At 37.1% G+C, this 21,061-nt stretch overlaps 1 protein-coding gene across 13 annotated transcripts in view; it reads left to right on the top strand.

Annotated features, from left to right (window-relative positions):
- Positions 1-3,965: 3,965 nt before the first annotated feature.
- The window catches only part of LOC122089080 (protein FLX-like 1), a 40,406-nt gene continuing 23,310 nt past the window's right edge, over positions 3,966-21,061 (top strand). For 9 of the 13 annotated variants that reach the window (XR_006143209.1, XR_006143208.1, XR_006143210.1 and 6 more), the window contains exons 1-6: positions 3,966-4,123; positions 4,352-5,013; positions 5,096-5,259; positions 10,987-11,069; positions 11,162-11,356; positions 16,065-16,124. Coding sequence is in view for 1 of the 13 variants with exons in the window: in XM_042658527.1 (XP_042514461.1) it covers positions 4,427-5,013; positions 5,096-5,259; positions 10,987-11,069; positions 11,162-11,272 (945 nt within the window). In the remaining 12 variants the exon portion in view is untranslated. Of the gene's footprint in view, positions 4,124-4,297; positions 5,014-5,095; positions 5,260-10,986; positions 11,070-11,161; positions 11,515-14,037; positions 14,573-16,064; positions 16,125-21,061 lie in introns of those variants that run through there. The other 4 variants (XR_006143206.1, XR_006143215.1, XR_006143216.1 and 1 more) reach the window with 3 other exon arrangements.

The raw sequence follows: 21,061 nt of genomic DNA, 5'->3' as shown, positions 1-21,061 counted from the left end.
TGTTTCTTAGAAATAAAAATGACGCCATTGATGAGTTTATAACCTTATGCAAAAGATTACAAAATCAGAAGGGCTGTAATGTAACCTCTATCAGGAGTGACCATGGAGGAGAGTTTGACAATATATATATATCAATTTGATATATATTGCAACAAACATGGCGTTGACCATAACTTCTCCACTCCTAAGACACCATAATTTAATGGGGTTGTTGAAAGGAAAAATAGATCACTACAAGAGACAGCTAGGACCATGCTCAATGAGTACTCCTTGCCCAAATCCTTATGGGCTGAAGCAGTTAATACTGCTTGTTATGTGCTTAATAGAATTATTCTTAGACCCTTACTTTCCAAAACTCCCTATGAGCTATACTTTGGTAAACTACCTAAGGTAGATTACTTTGGGGTGTTTGGTTGTAAGTGTTTCATCCTAAACACTAAAGACCGCCATGGAAAGTTTGATGTAAAATCTGATGAAGGAATATTCTTAGGATACTCCCTCAATAGTAGAGCATATAGAGTCTTTAACAAAAGATCTCTAATGGTTGTTGAATCTATGAATGTTAGATTTGATGAATCTTTGCCTACTACCATGCATGAACCTCTTATTGATGATGATGATGTTACTATTGATGTTTTAAAGAATAAAATAGATGTTATTTCTCTTGAAGAATCTAAGGAAAAAGATGTTTCTAATAAAAAATTAGAATCTTTACGTAAGGACATTATACCCCATAGGAACCATCCTTTAGATGTTATAATAGGAGATTCGGACCAAGAAATCCAAACCAGATCTAAATCTCGTGAGATATGCAACCACACTGCATTTATCTCTAATATTGAACCCAAGAATATAGAAGAAGCACTTAAGGATAGTGACTAGATTGTTGCCATGCAAGAAGAGCTTCACTAGTTTGAAAGAAGTAAGGTTTGGAAACTAGTTCCAAAACCTGATCACCACACCATCATTTGTGCCAAGTGGGTCTTTCGAAACAAGCTGGATGAAGATGGTAATATTGTAAGGAATAAAGTCAGACTAGTTGCTAAAGGATATAACCAACAGGAAGGTATTGACTATAATGAAACCTATGCCCCTATAGTAAGACTAGAATCCATTAGAATGCTACTAGCTTTTACATGCCATAAGAACTTTAAATTATATCAAATGGATGTAAAAAGTGCCTTCTTGAATGGTTACATTCAAGAGGAAGTATATGTAGCTCAACCCCCTAGTTTCGAAAACCAAAGTTTCCAAAACATGTCTTTAAACTTGAGAAAACCTTTTATGGCCTCAAACAAGCTTCTAGACCTTGGTATGAGAGATTAAGCACTTTCTTAATAGAAAGTGGCTTCTCAAGGGGGAGGATTGACACTACCTTGTTCATGAAGAACTTAAAGGATGATATACTCATAGCTCAAATTTATGTTAATGATATCATCTTTGGCTCATCTAATGAGAGTATGTGTACTGAGTTTAGTAGCATAATGAGCAATGAGTTTGAGATGAGTATGATGGGAGAATTAAACTTCTTCCTTGCACTTCAAATAAGACAATTTGATAATGGAATTTTTATAAATCAAAGTAAATACACTAAGGAGCTTTTAAAGAAATTTGACATCAACAGTCAAAAGTCTTCAGACACTCCGATGAGCTCATCCTTGAAACTAACTCAGGATGAAGACGGTACTTCTGAGGATGTTACTAGATATAGAAGCATGATTGAGAGCCTTCTCAATCTAACGACTAGTAGACCAGACATTATGTACAGTTTATATGCATGTGCTTGATTTTAAGCCAATCGTAAGAAATCACACCTCACAGCAGTAAAAAGGATTTTTAAATATTTAAAGAGCACTTGTGAGTCACGCATCATGGCTCATATTGATAAGAAAACTTAGGAGATCCTTGATGCCCTTTGAAAACTAGTTATTGCTGTTTTTGATGTAATGCCCTAAGTATGGCACCTTTTGTAATGAACTGTTATGGATTTCTTTTATATAAGTAAAACAATGCTGCTTTATGATTATGTGTGTTTTCACATGCTACATGCCTTGTCTCTATTGTCTATATTTTTACATGCATATGCTCAGGGGGAGACAAGAATCAAAATTTTTTTTTTTCCACTTTTGTTGTTGACAAAAGGGGGAGAAGGAGGAGTTGATTAAAGATTAAGAGAATGTTTTTGCTTTTCATGACCACTTGTTTTAATTCTTTAATCCACTTGTTTGTCATCACTAAAAAGGGGGAGATTGTTGGGAATATCCCTCTCTATAAAGGTTTTGATGATAACAAACAAGTAGTGTTCTAACAACTATCTCTTTAAGTGTCGTGTAAGGGATTACATTGTTGAAGCATCATGTAGGGGACCACATCACATTGTTGAAGCATCACGTAGGGGACCACATTAATGAAGCTCAAGACGCAAAGTGGCATTGAAGAATTTGAAGAATTGTTGAAAACATCGAAACTTCTAGATTAAGTTGTAATTCACATACTCCCACACACACTACTCATGCATTTTAATCATGGAAAATACTCATAAATCAACTCAAGGCATTTTGACCTCTTTGTGTGACTGCTAGGCAGTCAAAACACAAAACAAATAGCAACTGGCAACTGCCACTTGATCTTTGTGATGGTTTTTCCATCAGAAAATGAAAACAGAAGCCATCCAGTAACTTTCGAATGGAACCAGCAGCTGTCGGATTTATCTGAAAATTGAATCAGCTAGCCAGATCAATTATAGATCAAATGTCTGTGTATTGATTAGCCCACAGAGAGTAACAGGAAACTTCCGATTGGAAGTGGCAACTATCGGTTGACCTTCAAAGACCACCAATGGCTATATAACGACTATATTTTGAGTCTAACGGGTAGTTTCATACAACTGAACTAGGAAGCAACAACTATCGGTTGAGAAAATTTCTATCCGTTATAAATTATTCTCTTCCAATTGGGTGATATTATTATCCTAATTAAGCCTAGTCTATGCTTATATAAAGAGCCCACTAATGACTTTAATAATTAACAATTAAGAGAGCTCTTAGCCATCATATTAAAGTCATATGTGAGGATCAAACAATTGCTATTATTGAGTTCACTCATTGAAGTCAAACACGTTCTCCAAGAACTCAAGAACTTTAGTAAAGTTTCCATCATCAGTCCATATTCAAGGGAGTACAAAAGGTGCATTCAAGTATACATTTACATATTCATTTTTGCACGCACCGCACGAGGTAAAACTCAAAACAATTTTATTCCACTTGTTTATTCTATTACTTTTACATTTTTCTGGACTGTAATTAGGATTGTGTAAGGATCCTTTTATCGTAAAAAGAGTTGAGTGTCTCTCCACCGTAAAACAAGATTATAAGAGGTGCTTCTCTACCTTGAAAGAGATTGTAAGGATACTCTTATCCTAAACAAGATTTTGTAAATGTTTTCTTCCCTACCTACTGTATTGAAAAGAAGAGTTAGTGAAAAACCTTATAAGTGGAACTTGTAGGGAGTGGACTAAACTCAAGTTGAGTCGAACCATTATAAACCTTGGTATTGTGTGATTGTGTTTATCTTATTATTCAACAAGTTTTTGATTTATAATTACATTTGGGAACCATTAATCGAAAAGATTTAAATTTCACTAGCATAACCTATTCATTTCACTCTAGGTTATTTCAGTGTTTTAGTTCCCTTGCAACGACACGAGAAACCCAAAATCACTACCCAAATTGAAACCACAGTGAAGAGAGAGGGGTAATTATGAGTTAATGTAAAATGGGATAGATATTATTTTACTCAAAAGGGTTAAAGCATCATTTCATAGTATCACTTAACATAGATTGACGGCAAAAAGTCTGAATATAATTTGGTATTCCACAGGGGTGTTTTTATAGTAGTGGTATTCTTTACGAGGTGATGTTGTAAATTTTGAAAAAAAAAAATGGTGACGGTGACAGTCCTTTACCATTTCTTTTTGTCAACCAAATAGAAGCCACAGAAAAGTGTGAGTCGGCAACGGACGACCCCCAGGGTTTGCAGGAATCATTTTCACTCTCCCGTCGATTCCAGTTGGTTTTGAGGAATCTGGCCTCGCAGAAGTGTCACCCCGACATTACTTACTGAGGTTTGCCCTTGGCAACTATATACCTTGTTTCCTTCTTACCAAAAAAAACTATACCTTGTTTCCTCTCTCTAGACTCTTAGGTTTATTATATTGATAATTTGATCTATCTCTTTAAAATATTTGCTATTATATCCATTAGAAGATTTGATTCAGTTTCTTTGCTCGTTAATTTAGGTTTAAACTTGTTTCGAAGCTTTTATGTTGGTTTGGTTCATCATTCGATTACAGGAGAATCTGTTCTTTGATCGTTAAAAGCCCAACCTTCTGAATCGAGGGTTCTTTGTCTGAACTGAAGAAAGGGTCATGGCAGGCAGAAATCGTGGGCCTCCTCATGCACCATACCAGGGGCTTCCTCCCATGCACGAACCTCCATTCGGTAGAGGTCTCGGTCCCATGCCCCATCCTGCACTTCTTGAAGAAATGAGAGAAGCTCAATTTGGGCGAGGCCCAAGGCCACTACCGCCTCACCCTGCCATAATCGAGGAGAGATTAGCTGCTCAGCATCAAGAAATTCAAGGGCTGCTTGTCGATAACCAGAGGTTGGCGGCCACCCATGTCGCATTAAAACAGGAATTAGCAGCAGCCCAGTGTGAGCTGCAACGCATGGCTCATCTTGGTGGGTCGGTGCAGACAGAGAAAGATATTCAGCTTCGAGAAGCTTTTGAGAAGGCCATGAAAATGGAAGCTGATCTCCATGCTGCGGAGACTATGCGGGCGGAGCTTCTGCAAGTTCGCACTGACGTTCAGAAACTCACTACTGTGAAGCAAGAACTTACTAGTCAAGTTAAATCACTTACTCAGGATTTGGCTAGAGCTAATTTGGAGTTGCAGCAGGTGCCGACATTGAAAGCCGAAATAGAGCACATGAAACAGGAATTGCAGCGAGCGAGGTACTATGGAGGAAGTTTGTTTGAATCGTTTTATTTTCCTGATTGGAATTTTGATGCTTATGATGTAATTTTGGGTATGTAGAGCTGCTATTGAGTATGAGAAGAAAGGGCATGCTGAAAACTATGAACAGGGTCAAGCAATGGAGAAGAATCTGATTGCCATGGCTCGTGAGGTGGAAAAACTGCGCGCAGAGATTGCTAATGCGGAAAAGAGAGCACGTGCTGCTGCTGCTGTTGGGAACCCTGGTAATATTCTTCTCAAGGCTTTAGAGATCAAGAACTTGTTCGAGCTTGACCATTATTGAATGTTAATGTTCATTTTTCCTTTCTCACTGGTTAAGAGTGCTACAATTATGGCTATTTTGAAAGTAGAAAGTGGGTAGGTTGAACTTTTGTGTGCTGGATTAATCGAAGAAACCCAATTTATTCATAGGTTTCCACAGTTCCGATTGTAGCAGAGAAAGAATGAAAAAACTGCTTATGAATAAAATTCATATTTTGGTTTCTCTTCCTGTGTATCCCATTGTGCTATTGCACAGAAAATGGCCCTTCACATTTGCCTAGGTTTTTAAATTTGTACATTACATTTAGTTCGACAGAAGTAGATTTGAGTTAAGAGTGTCATTGACCTTATTTATGGACCTTTAATTTTTTTAATAATTTAAACAGGAAAAGGGCTGGAAGAAGGTTATCAGTAGTATTTTAAAGCTACAAGAAAACCAAACCAAATGCATGCGAAAAACATAAAATAAAATGGTTGAGTGTGGTTTACTTAGTTTCACTAATAGATCACTGTTTCCTAAAGTTAAAAATTCGGATTCATCCCGTTGAATAATGAAGATTGATGTACATAGTTAGACATAATTGTCTGAATCAATAAAGATGCCCAAGTGAATGGCCATAAACTTGTTTAGTTTGTTCTAGACATAAATAAAGTTCACATTACCTATTGGGAGGAAAACTAGAAAATACTTTCGAAATTGGCTTCTGGACCCATATACACGACATTCTGCAAAATTGTATAATGTTATATGCAGCTAGGAAATGGATACAGAGAAATATTTGGGGTTGTAAGTTACTTCTCCTTGAAGAAGATGAAAGGAAAGCATAGCAGAACATAATACAGAATTGAACATTACCAATTTACCATGCATAGGTAATCCATTTGATTCTTTTTATTAGCATATGGAGATCATTGAATTGATTTCCATTGTATCTTTTTTGGGGAAGTGATACGTTTTATTTTGATGATAAGAACAACTCTCTAAACAGATTGTGAAATGTTAAGCAAATTGTGAGAAGTGAGGTGAGGCTCTTTTTGATGATTCTCAAAAGCCTTGTGAAGTCTTGGTGAGATAGTAAATACAATATAGGTAATGTAGTACTGTAATCGAAGGATCAAAACAGTACCACAATAGGATCTTTTCTCAGAGAATAAAATTTCAGATTAGGATAATGATTATTAGCAACAAATCAGGTGGATATATGGGGCTAATAAGAGTTCAATAAACATAGGTTAGATTACTTTTTGATAATATGAGATCAATCCAATGGACAAATTAGAAAATGTGTGATGGCAAGTGTACTGGACCTGCTTGGGTGATCGGTGAGGTCTCCCCACCAGGAGATGACAAGTACTAGAGGGTTTAGGAGATCAGTTAGCCTGTGAGGGTGTGTAAACTTTAGTCCTGCATCGCTTAGGGGGAGGTTGTTGGGCTAGTTAATAATCTCTAGCCTCATTAACATGGCATAAGGCGCTTCAAAGCCTTGAGAGGACGATATTATGCCAAGGTTAATGGGGCCGGGTCCATAGTTGTCACGGCGGCAAAGCGAACCAAGGCGTTAGAGGACTGCCTAAGCTCTTAGGTGACAAGGCGCCCGCCTTAAGGCGAACAAGTGTTATTTTTTATTTTCCCTATTTTCTTACATTATTTAGTATGCTACATATACCTTGTATCGTAAAAAATGAACATTAAACCACATTTAGTCATACAAAATCAACATTAGGCCACATCAAATCATAAAAAATCAACATTAAGTCATCAAAAATCAACTTTTAGAGAAGTGCTCTTGTTTTATAATAAGTTTGACTGGTTAAATCATTTTATTTTTGCATTAGATTTTTTGCATTAAGTATAGCACAAATCCAGCTTCCCAACAAGTCTAAAATTACTTAAACTTGAGTTGTAATGGCAAAGTTATGTTTTGGTCAAACTTATTTGAAATTGCACGAATGCTATTAAAATCTCCTGAATAAAGATAATAGTTTTTGGACATCAAAACAAAAAACTATTTTACCGGACTTTTGGATTTTAGCAATGTTTTACCATTATGAGATTTATTAAATTTTTAGAATTGAGAAATACCCTAGCATTTGAAAGTTAAATTGCTCTTACAACAAAAATCCATTTTTTGTTCTTGGATTGAGGGGTAGAATTTTTATCCTTTTGGAATTTGATTTTTTAACTATTTTTATTAGATTCAAATAGAGGAATATTTGCTGAATTATGAATAATATCTTATAAAAATATTTAATAAATGATATTTGGCATAAATAAGTGCCAAAATATAAGAAGATATGCACTACAATAAGGCGGCAATAGCATAGGCGGCGCCTTGAAAACTATGGGCGGGGTGTTTAGGTGGTATCAGAGCGGATACCGACAATGTGTGGGGCCACAACAGAGACCTTGTGCCCAAAGGTGGGGGAGAATGTGGCACCTAAGAAAATGGCAAGTGTACCAGACCCACCTAGGAGATCTGTGAGGTGTTTCCACCAAGAGACTGCAAGTACCAGTGGGTTTGGGAGATTGGTGAGGGTGTGCAAACTTTGCTCCCACATTCCCTAGGTGGAGTTGCTGGGCTAGTTGATAACCAGTAGTCTCCTTAACATGGCACAACGCGTTTTCAAGTCTTGAGGCCATAGTTATTAAGGCGTTGGTAAGGTGCTAGTAAGGCGTTGGTAAGGCACTGATGAGGTCCACAGGCCGTAAGGTAGTAGCACGCATTACAGACATCATGTAAGGTGACTGCATCATGAGACAAGGCGCTGTAAGGCGTCTAAGGCGACGCCTTATACTCAAAGCGGGCACCTTATGAAAATTTTAGAATTTAATACTTTTTAAAACTACTTAAGATAGATTCCAAATATCGATTTTTGATTGGTAGGTGTATGGTTTTGAATGCACTTGAGATGCATGTGATCAGCTTCTAACAACTAAAGTACTCCACCAAAAAAACCAAAACACGATTCTCACCAAGGTTTTGGACTTTTGAGTCAAGGGTTTTGAGGAAGAAGAACCAGGCGACCAATTGTACCCCCTAAGAACTCCTTCGATCTTGCTCCGGCTTCTTCTTTCTTCTCCGACAGCAGTGAGGTTACTTCGGCGAACAATTATACCCCCCAGGAACCCCCTCTACAGCTATGTTTTTGTTTTTCTCATCTTATTAGTTATTTCTTGTTCATGCTATGGTGGTCGGTGTGTTTTTTCCTTTTTTTCTTCTTCTTTCTTCTCGCTTCTTTCTTCTTTTTTCTTTTTTCTGATATAGTACCTTTTTTTTTTCTTCTTCTGTTCCTCACTTCTTCATACGGTACCCTTTTTTTTTTTTTTAATTCTGTTCTTCACTCCTCTTCTTCAACCTATGATAGTACAATGAGCTCTGTACCCTTTTTTTATTCTCTTCTTTCTTCTCCCTTCTTTCTTCTTCTGTTCATCATACGGTATCTTTTTTTCTTTCTTTTATGCTTCAGTTCTTCACTTTTCTTTAGCCTCCTGTTAACTTAATTCTGTACTTGTCTTATTTTTTTCCCTTCAGTCTTCTTCATACGAAGTACCTGATTTTTTTTCTTCTGTTCTTCACTCTGTTGAAGACTACGGTGAGCTTTGTAACTATCTCTTCTTCTTTTTTAAAAAGGTTATATGTATGTATAATGTATAAACCCCCCTTGGTATTCGAGAACTGATCTCCTTTTTCTTCCTTACCTAGTTCTGTTCATCTTTCTTCTCACATGTGATATTTCCTCCCTCTTTTCTTCTACTATTCCCATTCTTCCTACTGCTTGTTATTTCTACTAATCTACCGTTCCTTCTATTTCCTTCCAAGTTTGAGATTGCCATTAAGTAGGCCAGCAGTTGCTGAATTGGATTTTGTTCTTAATCTGCCCTATTTTGATTTCAGTTTTTAATTCTGTTTGCTAGTTCTCAGCTCTAGTTTAGTCAGTGTTATCAAAAGCCTAAAACAAATCAATCGTCTAGTGTCTTTCTTCAACATTTCTTATAAATTTCTGTTTTCTGATTTTGATTTCAAATTAGTGTTTAAGGTTCAGAATATGGTTAATATCTAAATCAGTTCTTCATTTTGTTGCCGTTTGATGATTGATGAAGATAAACTTATTTTATTCACTTTATTGATTTGTTTTCTTGATGAATATCTTGCATTGGTATGAAGTATGAACCTTTAATATTTATTTAGCATATGAGTAATATGATTCAATTAGGATTTGAATAAAATAGAATGGTTTTATAAAAATATTACACATGAACGCTTTAGTCAATAAGGCGACGCTTTATGCCCGCCTTATCACTAAGGCGCTCTAAAAGACCCTCAAATGCCTCCATCGCCTTACCGCCTTAATAACTATGCTTGAGGCCCATAGGCTAAAGAGGACAATATTGTTCTAAGGTTGATAGGGCCGGGGCGTTACAATATAAGCTAATCCTAGTTTAACACTAGAATATAAATAAGAAAACATAAATATGTTGAATAATAAATTTTCATCACAAAGTATAAATCTCAGGAAGAATAGATCAATAAAAATCGGAATTTGATCCAATTTACTGTTGCACAGAAATGAGAAACAAGGGCAGAATTGGAAAACAAGAATAATTCCAGAGCGGCAGGTCAGAATCTGCCCAAATTGAAATTGGGTTCTATTTTAGATGGATAGAACATTCAATCAAAATTTGGAAGGACTCTAATGGTCGGATCGCTTAATATCAAAAAGATGTACCAAGTAAATTCTAGGTAGGATAGGAATTTGCGGAAAAATTAAAGGTCTGAACTTACTTGTTAATGGATGAAGAAGATGGTAAAATATTAAGAACAACTGAAAATAACACTCGGGCTTCACACTACATGGTGGTTCGATTGGATAAAACACTAAACTACCTGGATCGCACACAAAGGGTTTCTTGATCAAACACAAAAGATTCTTCATCGGTGGAGAAGGAGAGCACAATAGCATTTTCATTCATCAAAATTTGTGTACAATGCTAGGCCCTCTTACAAACTATATAGAAGACTCAAAAATAGACTCTTACACTAAAAAAGCAAGGTCTAGTCCAATCCTTAAACTAATAAGGTAACATAACTTAACTAGAAAACTGAAATAATAAAGAAAATAAACTCAAAACAGGACTAGACTTATAGAATCATAATCCATCCTAACGAAAACAGTTAATAACAATTAAAATAAAGAAATAAAGAAACTTAACTAAGTAATCCCATATGCCTAGCCTCTACCCACATTATAGGCCCATTAAAGTGGCCCATTACAATGAAAAACACATGATCCACAATGAAAAACACATGGGATCAAAGGCTCCACATAAATAATATGTTCCAATTGGGAAGGCTTATTTAGGTGGTTTATTTGCATCAATAGGGTTTGCTTCTACCTAATTAAAGTTCCATAGGAGGTTCAAAGCTCAATAACTAAGAGAATTTGATAATGTTTCAACAAGTTCTGTGGAAAATTTGTTGGATTGTTGACATGTGGTCATTGGTCTTATTCGAGCTTAGTTCCATTGAATTTAAGTTGTTTTATGCCTGTTATTTTTTTGAATTGTTTGACCCAGGATTCCAGGATCAAGTACTATGATGCATAGTTAGTAGAACACCCCTCACTATAGAAAGAAAAATTCCCTGCCCCCGGGCAGTGTGTAGATCTGAGGTTGGCCGTTGGTTTTTCAGGTCCAGGTTATGGTGGAAATTATGGCAATCCAGACACTTCATATGGAGGAAATCCCTATCCTGCTGGCTATGGCATGAGCCCTGTATGTTTTTTCCCCTACCCATTTGTAATTACTGCCAATATGTTTGCTTTCGGTGATTGATTATAGCCTTTGGTTTGACATGCATATTTCAGGTACAGGCTGGTACTGAAGGTGGACATCAGTATGGACCCGGGCCTCAATATGGACCTGGACCAGGTGCTTGGGGTGCTTATGACATGCAGCGAGCTCATGGACGCAGATAAACTAGTGTGACGCTATGCTGAGTTATCATCTCATTTTGCTTACTTGCTACTGGTTGCTTAGGCTACTACTTAGTAGATACCCAGGTTGGGGTCTGAAGAGTTGTCTCATGAATGACATTATAGTGGATATGTTTGATGTTGTTTAAATCTGGATATTTAAATCCTAGTCTGAATATTTTCAATTGGGCTTTCAATATTTTGAATACAATGCAGCAATATGAGTTTCCTTTCATGTGTTTTAATGCAGAGTTCTGCAACTAGGTGTTCTGTGCTGTAGTGGGGCTTGAATTTGTCGTTCCTGATCCTGTCTTTTCCAATCATGCATCATCTACTTGCTTCGTTGCTTTTCTTTGCTTTACTAAGGAATGGATCCTTTTTTATCTGTTATGTTGTTAGCACCAGGATATTCAGTTCCTTATGCTGCTGGGTTGCAGTATTCTGTAATATTCAAAACATGCATAGTATGAGGGTTTTCAGTTTAATGTTTTTAGAGTAGGATAAGTGGCAAGGTATTTTAATCAAGTCCTTGTGGCCAGTTGGAGCTTCTGAACCTGCATCAAGAACATCAGGATGATTGCGATAAATAGACACTCTTCGTAGTTTAGTGTCCTCTTATAGTGATATTTAACTTTCTGGTGTGTCGTATTTTCATAGGTCCTCCCGTCTTGTTGCTTGGGGGATCCTTGTAAGCCTAAGTGTTCTGAGTACTATCATTGCTTCATAGGTTTTGTTACTCAGGCATCAGCATTGTAGTAACTCCTGTAACAGTCATGTCTTGTAGTTTATTTGACCGTACCAGTAGAATTCCCTTTTTTCTGGTCAGGATTGTTGAGTTCAACCAAGAGCATCAGGTTATTCGCACCTTAAAGGGAGCTTCCTCCACCATGGGCCTTTATCCTCTCCAACAAAAACAACAACTCAGCCTTAGCCCAACTAAATGGGGTCAGCTGAGCTTTTATCCCTCTCCATTTCCAAATTGTCACACTAGTCAGTTGCTCTGTTGTTGCTCAGTAAGGCAGAGTTAAGCTTCTGCTTCATTGGATCTAGTCTTATTTTAGAAGGATTTGCAATCTTTGTTATGAACTTACTGGTGCCATTTGCCATGTACTCATTTAAGATTATTAGACTAATTTCTATAGTTTAATGAGATTATATAAGTTGTTATGAATGGCATTGGAAGATTCCTGAATTTTATCTTAAATCATTGGGATGCTAAATTACATATGCAAACCAAAGCATATGTAAGGAGTCTAGATATTGAAGTATTTATGTATTTTGTAACATGTATGCTAACTGCCTAAAAGAAACATAGGTGATTTGAAAGAAGATAAGGTCTTATTTATGTAACATCTGTTTCCATACTTGTAAGGTAAACAACTTTTGAAAAAAATTTGTCATTATCAGTCTTCTGAATTCTGCCTAGCAAGAGAGAAAACTTAGTACCTAGGTAACTCTATTGTTTAAACATATATCAAACATATTTTCCACTGAGATCATGCGTGTAGTAAACTCAATGGGTTGAAATTTGTTTTTAGTAACAAAGCTGCAACTAGAGATTGATACTCTCAGCTATGAACTTTTATCAGATAACTATACATGGTAATCAATTAAATAATTAATATATTTTTATCCTTTCAAATATGTCCCATAATATATTGAAACCTGTGAGCAAAGCCTGTTCTTTGCTAGTGTATGTATATTGAACAAATAATCTACTGTTATGCATAATCACACGATTTGGAAATATTTATCTAAAATTTGTCCATGTAGATACAGCGAGGAATTATTTTTAAACTTATGGTGTATTATATTACTAATTCAGGCATATAAAAGCATAATTTAGAGCTCACATAGACATAAGAAAAAAGCTAGGTAGCTAATATTGTATAAGAAAAGACTTCTAAAGAAGGAATTAACCGGATATGGTCATAAATTGCATACCTCCTACTCACCCTGAAATAAATTATCAAATTACATAGTTTTGGGCAAAAAGACCATTAGGCCAAAGGTTACTAAGGGTATTCCAGATGAGACACTCCTGTGAGGCATACTTATTGGTGAACTTTGAAGTTTTATCCTTCTATAAAATCGACAGATAGCAGATATTTGACCCTCAATAATAGTCTGCTCTCCACAGTAAGAGCTTTGGTTTCTAGATTTTTTATGATTTTAAAATAGGAAATGAGGAAATATTGACTTGACATGAAATGGAGAAGGAAATGATTCCGAACACTCTTGAGAATGGATATGAATGATGAAGTGACTTGCAGATTTGGCATACAATTTCTTCAGTAAGCACTCTCTGCTAATGAGGTGGTCTACCTTTGTAACTAATTTCACAGCTGTCCATATGAGGCAAGTAATTTCTGCATTGAATTGTGCTTCCAGCTTCTTCAACTTCTCTGTCAACTTGGATTAGATTTTTCCAATTGTTAGTCTTTAGACTTCTTAGTTTTGGTTACCAAACCACTGTTCATCAAACCCTCTTCAGTTAGTATCGTAGTGTTCATGAATGTTAGTATGACAGTCCTACTCATGATGGGAACTCCTGTTGCTCAAAGAGCATATCTTAATCTTCAATTTAATCTCTATCTTGTTGGTCCCTGATTTTGGCTATTTACCATCATTGGAAGTATATATGCAGTCATCTAGAGTTACTAGTTCCATCTTCAGCAACTACTGCTGATAATGAGATTTCTATGACTTCGACTTTATATGGGTGTGGGTCCTAGTGGTAAATTTGGCTTTTATATCCTTTTGAACAGAGACTTGGTTATATATCTGTATTCTTCTGCTCCCGGGGACTGTTGGCGGAGAGCTCTACCATTTACCCTTCTCTGGTGCCTTAGCACCAAACCAATGGCGGCACCTTGGTGCTCAACTGTTTGACCTTCTTTAAAATCTGTCATTTGGCTTGAAGTGTCCAGCCTGAGAATGTTACTGCACCCAGCTGTTACCTGTTATGTTATACATGTCAAGCTGACTGCACTGTGGCATGGCAAGTGGTATCTAAATTTAAACCGATTATGCTGTGATTACGGTTTTATTATATGTGTCAATGGCTTAAATGGGAGAGGTGAGTCAATTGCTGTCCTCTTTAGGTTCTGTTAGGCATCTTCCTGGTATGAGGGGTAAGCATGGTGGTCTAGAAACTTATTGCAACAAAGAGTGTATCCAAAGTCCCATCCATTGTCTAACAACGGCATGAAGCAATGTTTGCATCTAATTTGGTTACATTGAGGCTGTGTTCGATGACAATACCTGTTCACAAGTGAAGCTGCGGATGTATTTCATGGTCAAGTAAGTGATATAACTACCTGAACCCCATTTATTATGTTACTTAACTACAGTCTAGTTATTGTGTATATGTGTGTTACTCTTTTTGTTGTGCTTGTTAGACAATCATTATGGATTTTCTATTATATCTCCAGTCTATAGATCAGATGACACGAAATGCAGGAGAAATAGTTTTTCTCACTTAAGATCTTAGCATTGGATACTGGCATAGGTGCTCCATCCATAAGACCCTAGGTTACTTCTGTAATTATATATTTTAGTTAAGTTGTATTCCTGTTTCTAGTTGTTGGGATCATACTTAAGATTGTGTTTATTGAGTGGTAATTAACAACTAGGTTGATATTCTTTCTACTTAGATATGGCCATTGGGTGAAATCTCTTGCAGACGATTTTTTTTCACAGTTAAGGCTGTTTGATCTTCAGCCTTTTTGACTAGGCTGTTCAGCCTAACTTTTTGGCTCTGACCTTTTATCCTTGTGCCATGTTTTGCCACAGGTTCTGTAACTCAATAGATGTGTGGTGAAAATGGCCAAAATGAAATTTCGATGTACTTTTGCTCGTGTAAAATTGTAAATACTGTTGGCAGTGTTTCTATATCCATACATTTATTTTTATTTGGTTGATGCCTGAGCATTGTTCATCAGTGTCTTTGACACTGAATGAACTGAATGAGCATTATGTACTGGTCGCATGAATATCATCCTAATTTTGAATTTATCATAGGCATGCTGACTTTAACTGTAATTTATAACAAAAGATACGTATCTATAGTCCTGAAGTTTGTTTCCAGTAACATAGGTTACAATTGTGTCAGGAACTTAGAACCTACACATCCAATTTTAGTCTTGGTGGCAATAGTGGTGGCAGTAGTATACCTTTGGATTGCTGCAACCCTTTGGAATATGGAACCTGAAAGTTTGTTGAGAGATTGTTTTGAATGGGGGAAAAACTGGAATCAATTCCATTGGCTAATGTTGTCAGACTTCTGCTTCAAGCAATGCTGTGATATATTTTCTTGAATTGTGTCCAACACCTCCTCTTGGACACGAAAGAAAACAAGTCGAATTTGGACTATAAACTTATGTTTCTTATTCAGTGGATTTGGGTTTTAGGGGACTCTGTTTCATTATTTATTTGGTTTTTATTTGGTTTTCTCTTTGTTATGGTAATGCTGCGGATCATCTTGACTATTCATTCCTTGGTGCTTTTCTTTTTCATAAGTATAATTTTTGTAAATATAAAGCCTGCTTTCGATTTAAGTGCCTTTTTTTTTTTTTTTTGGTTAAAATCATTTTCTTAGTAACCTCTCTAAGTTTTCTTGTATTGTATTAAATTTTTTATTCTCACAATGAAATAGCATTCTTCATAGTACACCTACTGAGTGCATGGAAACTGAATTATTGGATTAATTTTTTTAATTTAACTGAATATTTTGGATGACAACTCTTGTCTTCATTATCTCACTGTGTGGTTTTTTGAATTTCTTCACTTGTAGGGGAAACCGTCTCTTCTAAACCTGCTATTGTACTGTTACAATGTGCTAACCCTCCAGGAGGTATGCCCCTTGCCCTTCAATAGACTGTTGATTGTTTTTAAGGTACTCAGTTTTTTGCATACTATGAAGAATTACAAATATGAAAAAAAAAAAAAAATAATAAAAAATCACCTGTTCTTACTGATACTTCAGTAGCAAAAATTCTGTGTCCACACAGATCAATTTTGGTTGATCTTGTTTATTGGAAGTGTTTTTTTTTTTCCTCTCTTCCCTACCAGCTGTGATGCAGTGGTCAACAAAGTTCTGGGAAGGGGCTTTGTGATTATAAGTTTTGTGCAATCCCAAAACTAGCCGCCTTACAGAAACAAATTTTGGTCACCATATATGTCTGGTAGTTACTTGATAGACTGAAATCTGTTTCCAGGTGGCATTGTCTGAGTGATTTATTAACTGGCATGATTGCTGGTACCCCTGCTTACCCCCAAAAAAAGAAAAGAAAATGAATTCCTGGTACCCCTTATTAACAGAATGTGGAAATTCACATACTCATCTATCTGTCCTTCGACGACAAACTTGATACCTGTCTTTACTTAAAAATTCAATTTGATGAAGTAATATATGCATAAGCTCCGCCGTAATTTCTTCATTGTCTTTTTCTTCTTAATGCCAAACTTTGTATGCTTGCACTAGTATCCTTTTTCTTTTCTCTCTTTTTTTTGTGTGCACTAGTATACCTCATAATCTCTTTTGAGTAGCCTATGTGGATTAGGTGATTAGGTTTTTTCATGGGACAAGGTGGAGGGCCGTTAGAGAAGAAGGGGAAGATCAGAGTTGGGGGGGGGGTCATGCAGATCCGGAATTCCAAAGACTGAAATTGGATCGCTTATGGGCCCACAATTAACAACTAAAACAGTTTTCAAAGAAGGGCCATTCTTGTAAATTCAGGCACAACTCTAGCACTTAAAAGAGATGAAAATAGATACTAGGGTTAAACTAGAATATAAAAGTAGAGAGGAGGGGTATTCTGAAATTACTAATAAATTTAGGCCAAGAAAAGAATAACAAGTAAGTGAAGGGCAATATGGTCAAACCAGGAATTAAAAGCCCTAAACAACTGATGCAGATTAATAACCAAAATATGCTTGTTTTATTAGGAATAAACCTAGGGTTGGGTTGTATATGTATTGGGCCTTCAGTCCATGTGGTTTGGAGTGTCTTGGGCCACTTTTATGGGTCTAAAAGAGGGGCTCCAAGATTGAGTACGGGATTACTAGTTAGTTTCATTTTTTCATTAGTTTCCTTTTTAGTTGGGCTTTGATGGGGTTAATTAGTTTCTAATTTCAGTCATTAGTTTGTTTCTAAATTCAGTCAAAAGTTAGTTTCTAATTCCGGTCATTGTATTTTCCTAGTTTCTATTTTTAATTTTAGTAACTAGAGGACTTGCTTTTATTTAGTTTTTTATTTCAGTTTTGGAAACTAAAGTGAGTTTCTATTATTTGTAAATCCCCATCATTATAATAAATAAAGGAGAGGGCTCCCATTAAGCTCCACGATTTATGAATGAAAAAAGAAGCTTGTAGCTATGTCTCTGCTAGGATTGCTGTGTGTTTGATCACAATGGAAGGGAGTGGTGTTTGATCCATTCAACTCCTTGTGGTGGGAAGCCCGAGGGGATCTATTACAAGTGTTTTTTTCTTCTTCAAGTTCTTATTTTCAAGGTTATTTCAAGGTTCTTCAAACAGGTAAGGGATCTGAACTGCTTTTGATTTTGGGTTCTGGAAATTTCAATTTTCTCTCCTGCTGCCCCTATACTGTTCTGAAAATCCAGCCATCCGATGGCTCTCTTTTTTTGATCGAGTGTTAAGATTATATAGAGGGGAACTCGACCTTAATTTGAGGTGCATTAGACCAGTGGATTAGTAGTTATAGAAATTATTCCTATTATGGCCGATTCTTTTTCCTGCCCATAATTCTGATTCTCTTGGTACTGTGTGTTGTTACTGGTTACTGATCGTACACTTCACTGTTTATGCTTCTTAGTTGATGAGTTCAGCCCCTGAAACCTTGGCTGTTATTCTGTTTCAGAATTTCTGAGTTGTTGCAATCGATTGCAAGTGTCATATTCTGTTATCTCAGTTTTTACTACCATACTGTGCTTGGTTTATTTGGGAGATGCTTGGTTGTTCTTTGATTATACGTTCCTGCAGTTGAGACTTGGTTAGACTCCCTACACCTTAGTCTACATTAGCAACCCACGTTTCTCAATCACCTTCTTCCTTGGTCGACCTGCAAGAGAAGGAAGGGGCAGCAGCTTGCGATGGGAGTATCTCCTTCAAATCTTCTTCGTTAGGCCTGAGATTTTAAGCATAGGGTTTCAAGAGGGAGCTCTTCCTAACCCATATGGTAGCTGGTCAGGTAAGCAGGCTGGAAGGATGTAAGAAGCCTTGAGTTAGAACTTGGCTGTACCTTCTTCTGCAGCCCAGTTGCAGATCTGATTTCTCACCATAGAAGAATCGAGATGGCCTGAGTTCAAAGAGGGTGAGTTGCTGAGACACAGGCAACCTTCGATCCAAGTGTTGGGGTCAACCGTGTCTCAACCTTCGATCCAAGTCTTGGGGTCAACTTCGGTTGACCCCTAAATAGAAATTGAAATAAAATCTCCTACTAAATTTACCACACCCTATGCTAAAAATTTCGATTGACCCCTGAATAGCAATTGAAATAAAATCTCCTACTAAATTTACCACACCCTATGCCAAAAATTAAATAAACAAAAATCACCCAATTACTCCCAAAATTTCCCACGCCTAACTGCGTCAACTCTCCCAGTCTTAAAAGAACTTGACTCGATTGAGTTCGGTCATGCTCCCAAGATAACCTTGTAAGTTGCTCGTCGATGAGGTGGTACGTATCTCGAAGTAGATGACGGAATCATAACTCCAAGAGGACGGAGAATAGGCTGATGTGTCACTGGAGCAGGAGTCAGTCGACGACGTGGCATGTCTGATAATGCGTGTGGCCTCATCAAATACGTACGACCTCTTTGCTTCACTTTGAGGATCTTCTGTGCACCATCATAAAGGATACTAGCATGTCACTGCCAAGGTCGTCTAAGAAGAATGTTGTAGTGCGCTAATGGGATGACCAAATAGTTGACATGATACTGTAACGGCCCAAACTGTAAGTGTACTTGAACAATTGCAATAGCCTCTTCTCGAGTTGTGGGTCCAAAACCTTGCACGTGAATCTTCTTGAAAAGTTGCTTCTGTGGAAGGTTGTGTGCTCGAACAAATTCAACAGAATTGAAGTTTGCTTTTGCCCTGGTATCAACAATTGTGTGAACATCAGTAGGATTGGAACCGTGCAGAAGAGTCCCCTTTTGTCTGAATAAAGGAGCCTTGTCAATTAGTTTGTTTAAAAATGATGAAAGACTAGCTGAATGAGCTTTTACATCCTTATCATCATCATCGACAATATCATCTTCCTCGAGGGGATAAGGATATAAAGCAGATTCATCATCACTCAATTGGTTGCTTCTCCGCTGTATTCACAAAACGAGTCCTGTTGGGACATTTGTTGGAGTAGTGACCCTTCTCGCCACAACTATGGAATCTGATCTTCTTCTAGCCATCACTGTCCTTGTTGAACTCTGACCTTTTTTCTTCAACTCTGCGAGCTTCAGGCTTCTTTTCCTCCATACGTGGAGCAGGTCTATAAACTGAAGAAGTCTTGAGCATACCCTTCTAATAAATGGACTTCTCTTCAACTGTCTTGGCATGAGCTGCTGCCACATCAACGGACCTAAAATCAGTATTAGCCAACTCGAGTCGGATGTCAGTACTTAGCCCACTGATATATCGCATCACCCGTTGCTGGTCTGTTTCCTGAAGTTGACATCTTGAAGACAGTTTGTGGAACTCAATGTTGTAGGAATCCACATCCTTGTTACCTTGTTGCAAGTTAAGCAGTTTATGGAACATCACCTTCTCATAATTAAGAGGAACAAATTTTTCAGTCAGAATTTGCTTTATGACCTCCCAATTGGTAACGAGTCCAAGTCTTCTGACAAACCTTGCATGCAATAGTACATCATCCCACCATGAACATGCATATCCAATAAACTTGGTGAGGATGAGTTCATACTTTTTCTCGTCTGGAAGAGACATGTAAAAATCCTCTCAACTTTGATAAGCTAGTCAAGAAATTCCTTAGGTCCCTTTTCACCACTGAACTCTGGAACCTCAACTTTGATGTCATAAAAATCTCTGTCAGAAAATTGCCGGGTAATATCTTGGGGTATAACAGGATCACGTTGCACTCAGTGAGGTGTATCTTCAATCCATAGGGCATTAAACTGAGGTGGTGTAAATGGTCTCTCATCGACTCATGTTTCAGACTTTTGCATAAAGGTAAGAATCTTAACGAGGGCACCTTGAGTCTCGTCTATGAACTTGTCATATTAACTCTGGCATTAGTTTCCTTTTGGTTCTTAAGTACCTCACGATACAACTTGTGCAACTCAGCATTGGTGATGTGACCTGTCATGGTTAGAGAGGGTAGGAAATTTTCTCTGATACCACTTGATGCGGATCCGGAATTCCAAAGACTGAAATTTGATCGCTTATGGGCCCACAATTAACAACTAAAACAGTTTTCAAAGAAGGGCCATTCTTGTAAATTCAGGCACAACTCTAGCACTTAAAAGAGATGAAAATAGATACTAGGGTTAAACTAGAATATAAAAGTAGAGAGGAGGGGTATTCTGGAATTACTAATAAATTTAGGCCAAGAAAAGAATAACAAGTAAGTGAAGGGCAATATGGTCAAACCAGGAATTAAAAGCCCTAAACAACTGATGCAGATTAATAACCAAAATATGCTTGTTTTATTAGGAATAAACCTAGGGTTGGGTTGTATATGTATTGGGCCTTCAGTCCATGTGGTTTGGAGTGTCTTGGGCCACTTTTATGGGTCTAAAAGAGGGGCTCCAAGATTGA

The sequence above is a fragment of the Macadamia integrifolia genome, chromosome 9, assembly GCF_013358625.1.
Source record: "Macadamia integrifolia cultivar HAES 741 chromosome 9, SCU_Mint_v3, whole genome shotgun sequence".
Taxonomy (NCBI): Eukaryota; Viridiplantae; Streptophyta; class Magnoliopsida; order Proteales; family Proteaceae; genus Macadamia; species Macadamia integrifolia.
The sequence above is the reverse complement of the archived record's forward strand: the minus strand, read 5'-3'. Positions and strand labels throughout refer to the sequence as shown.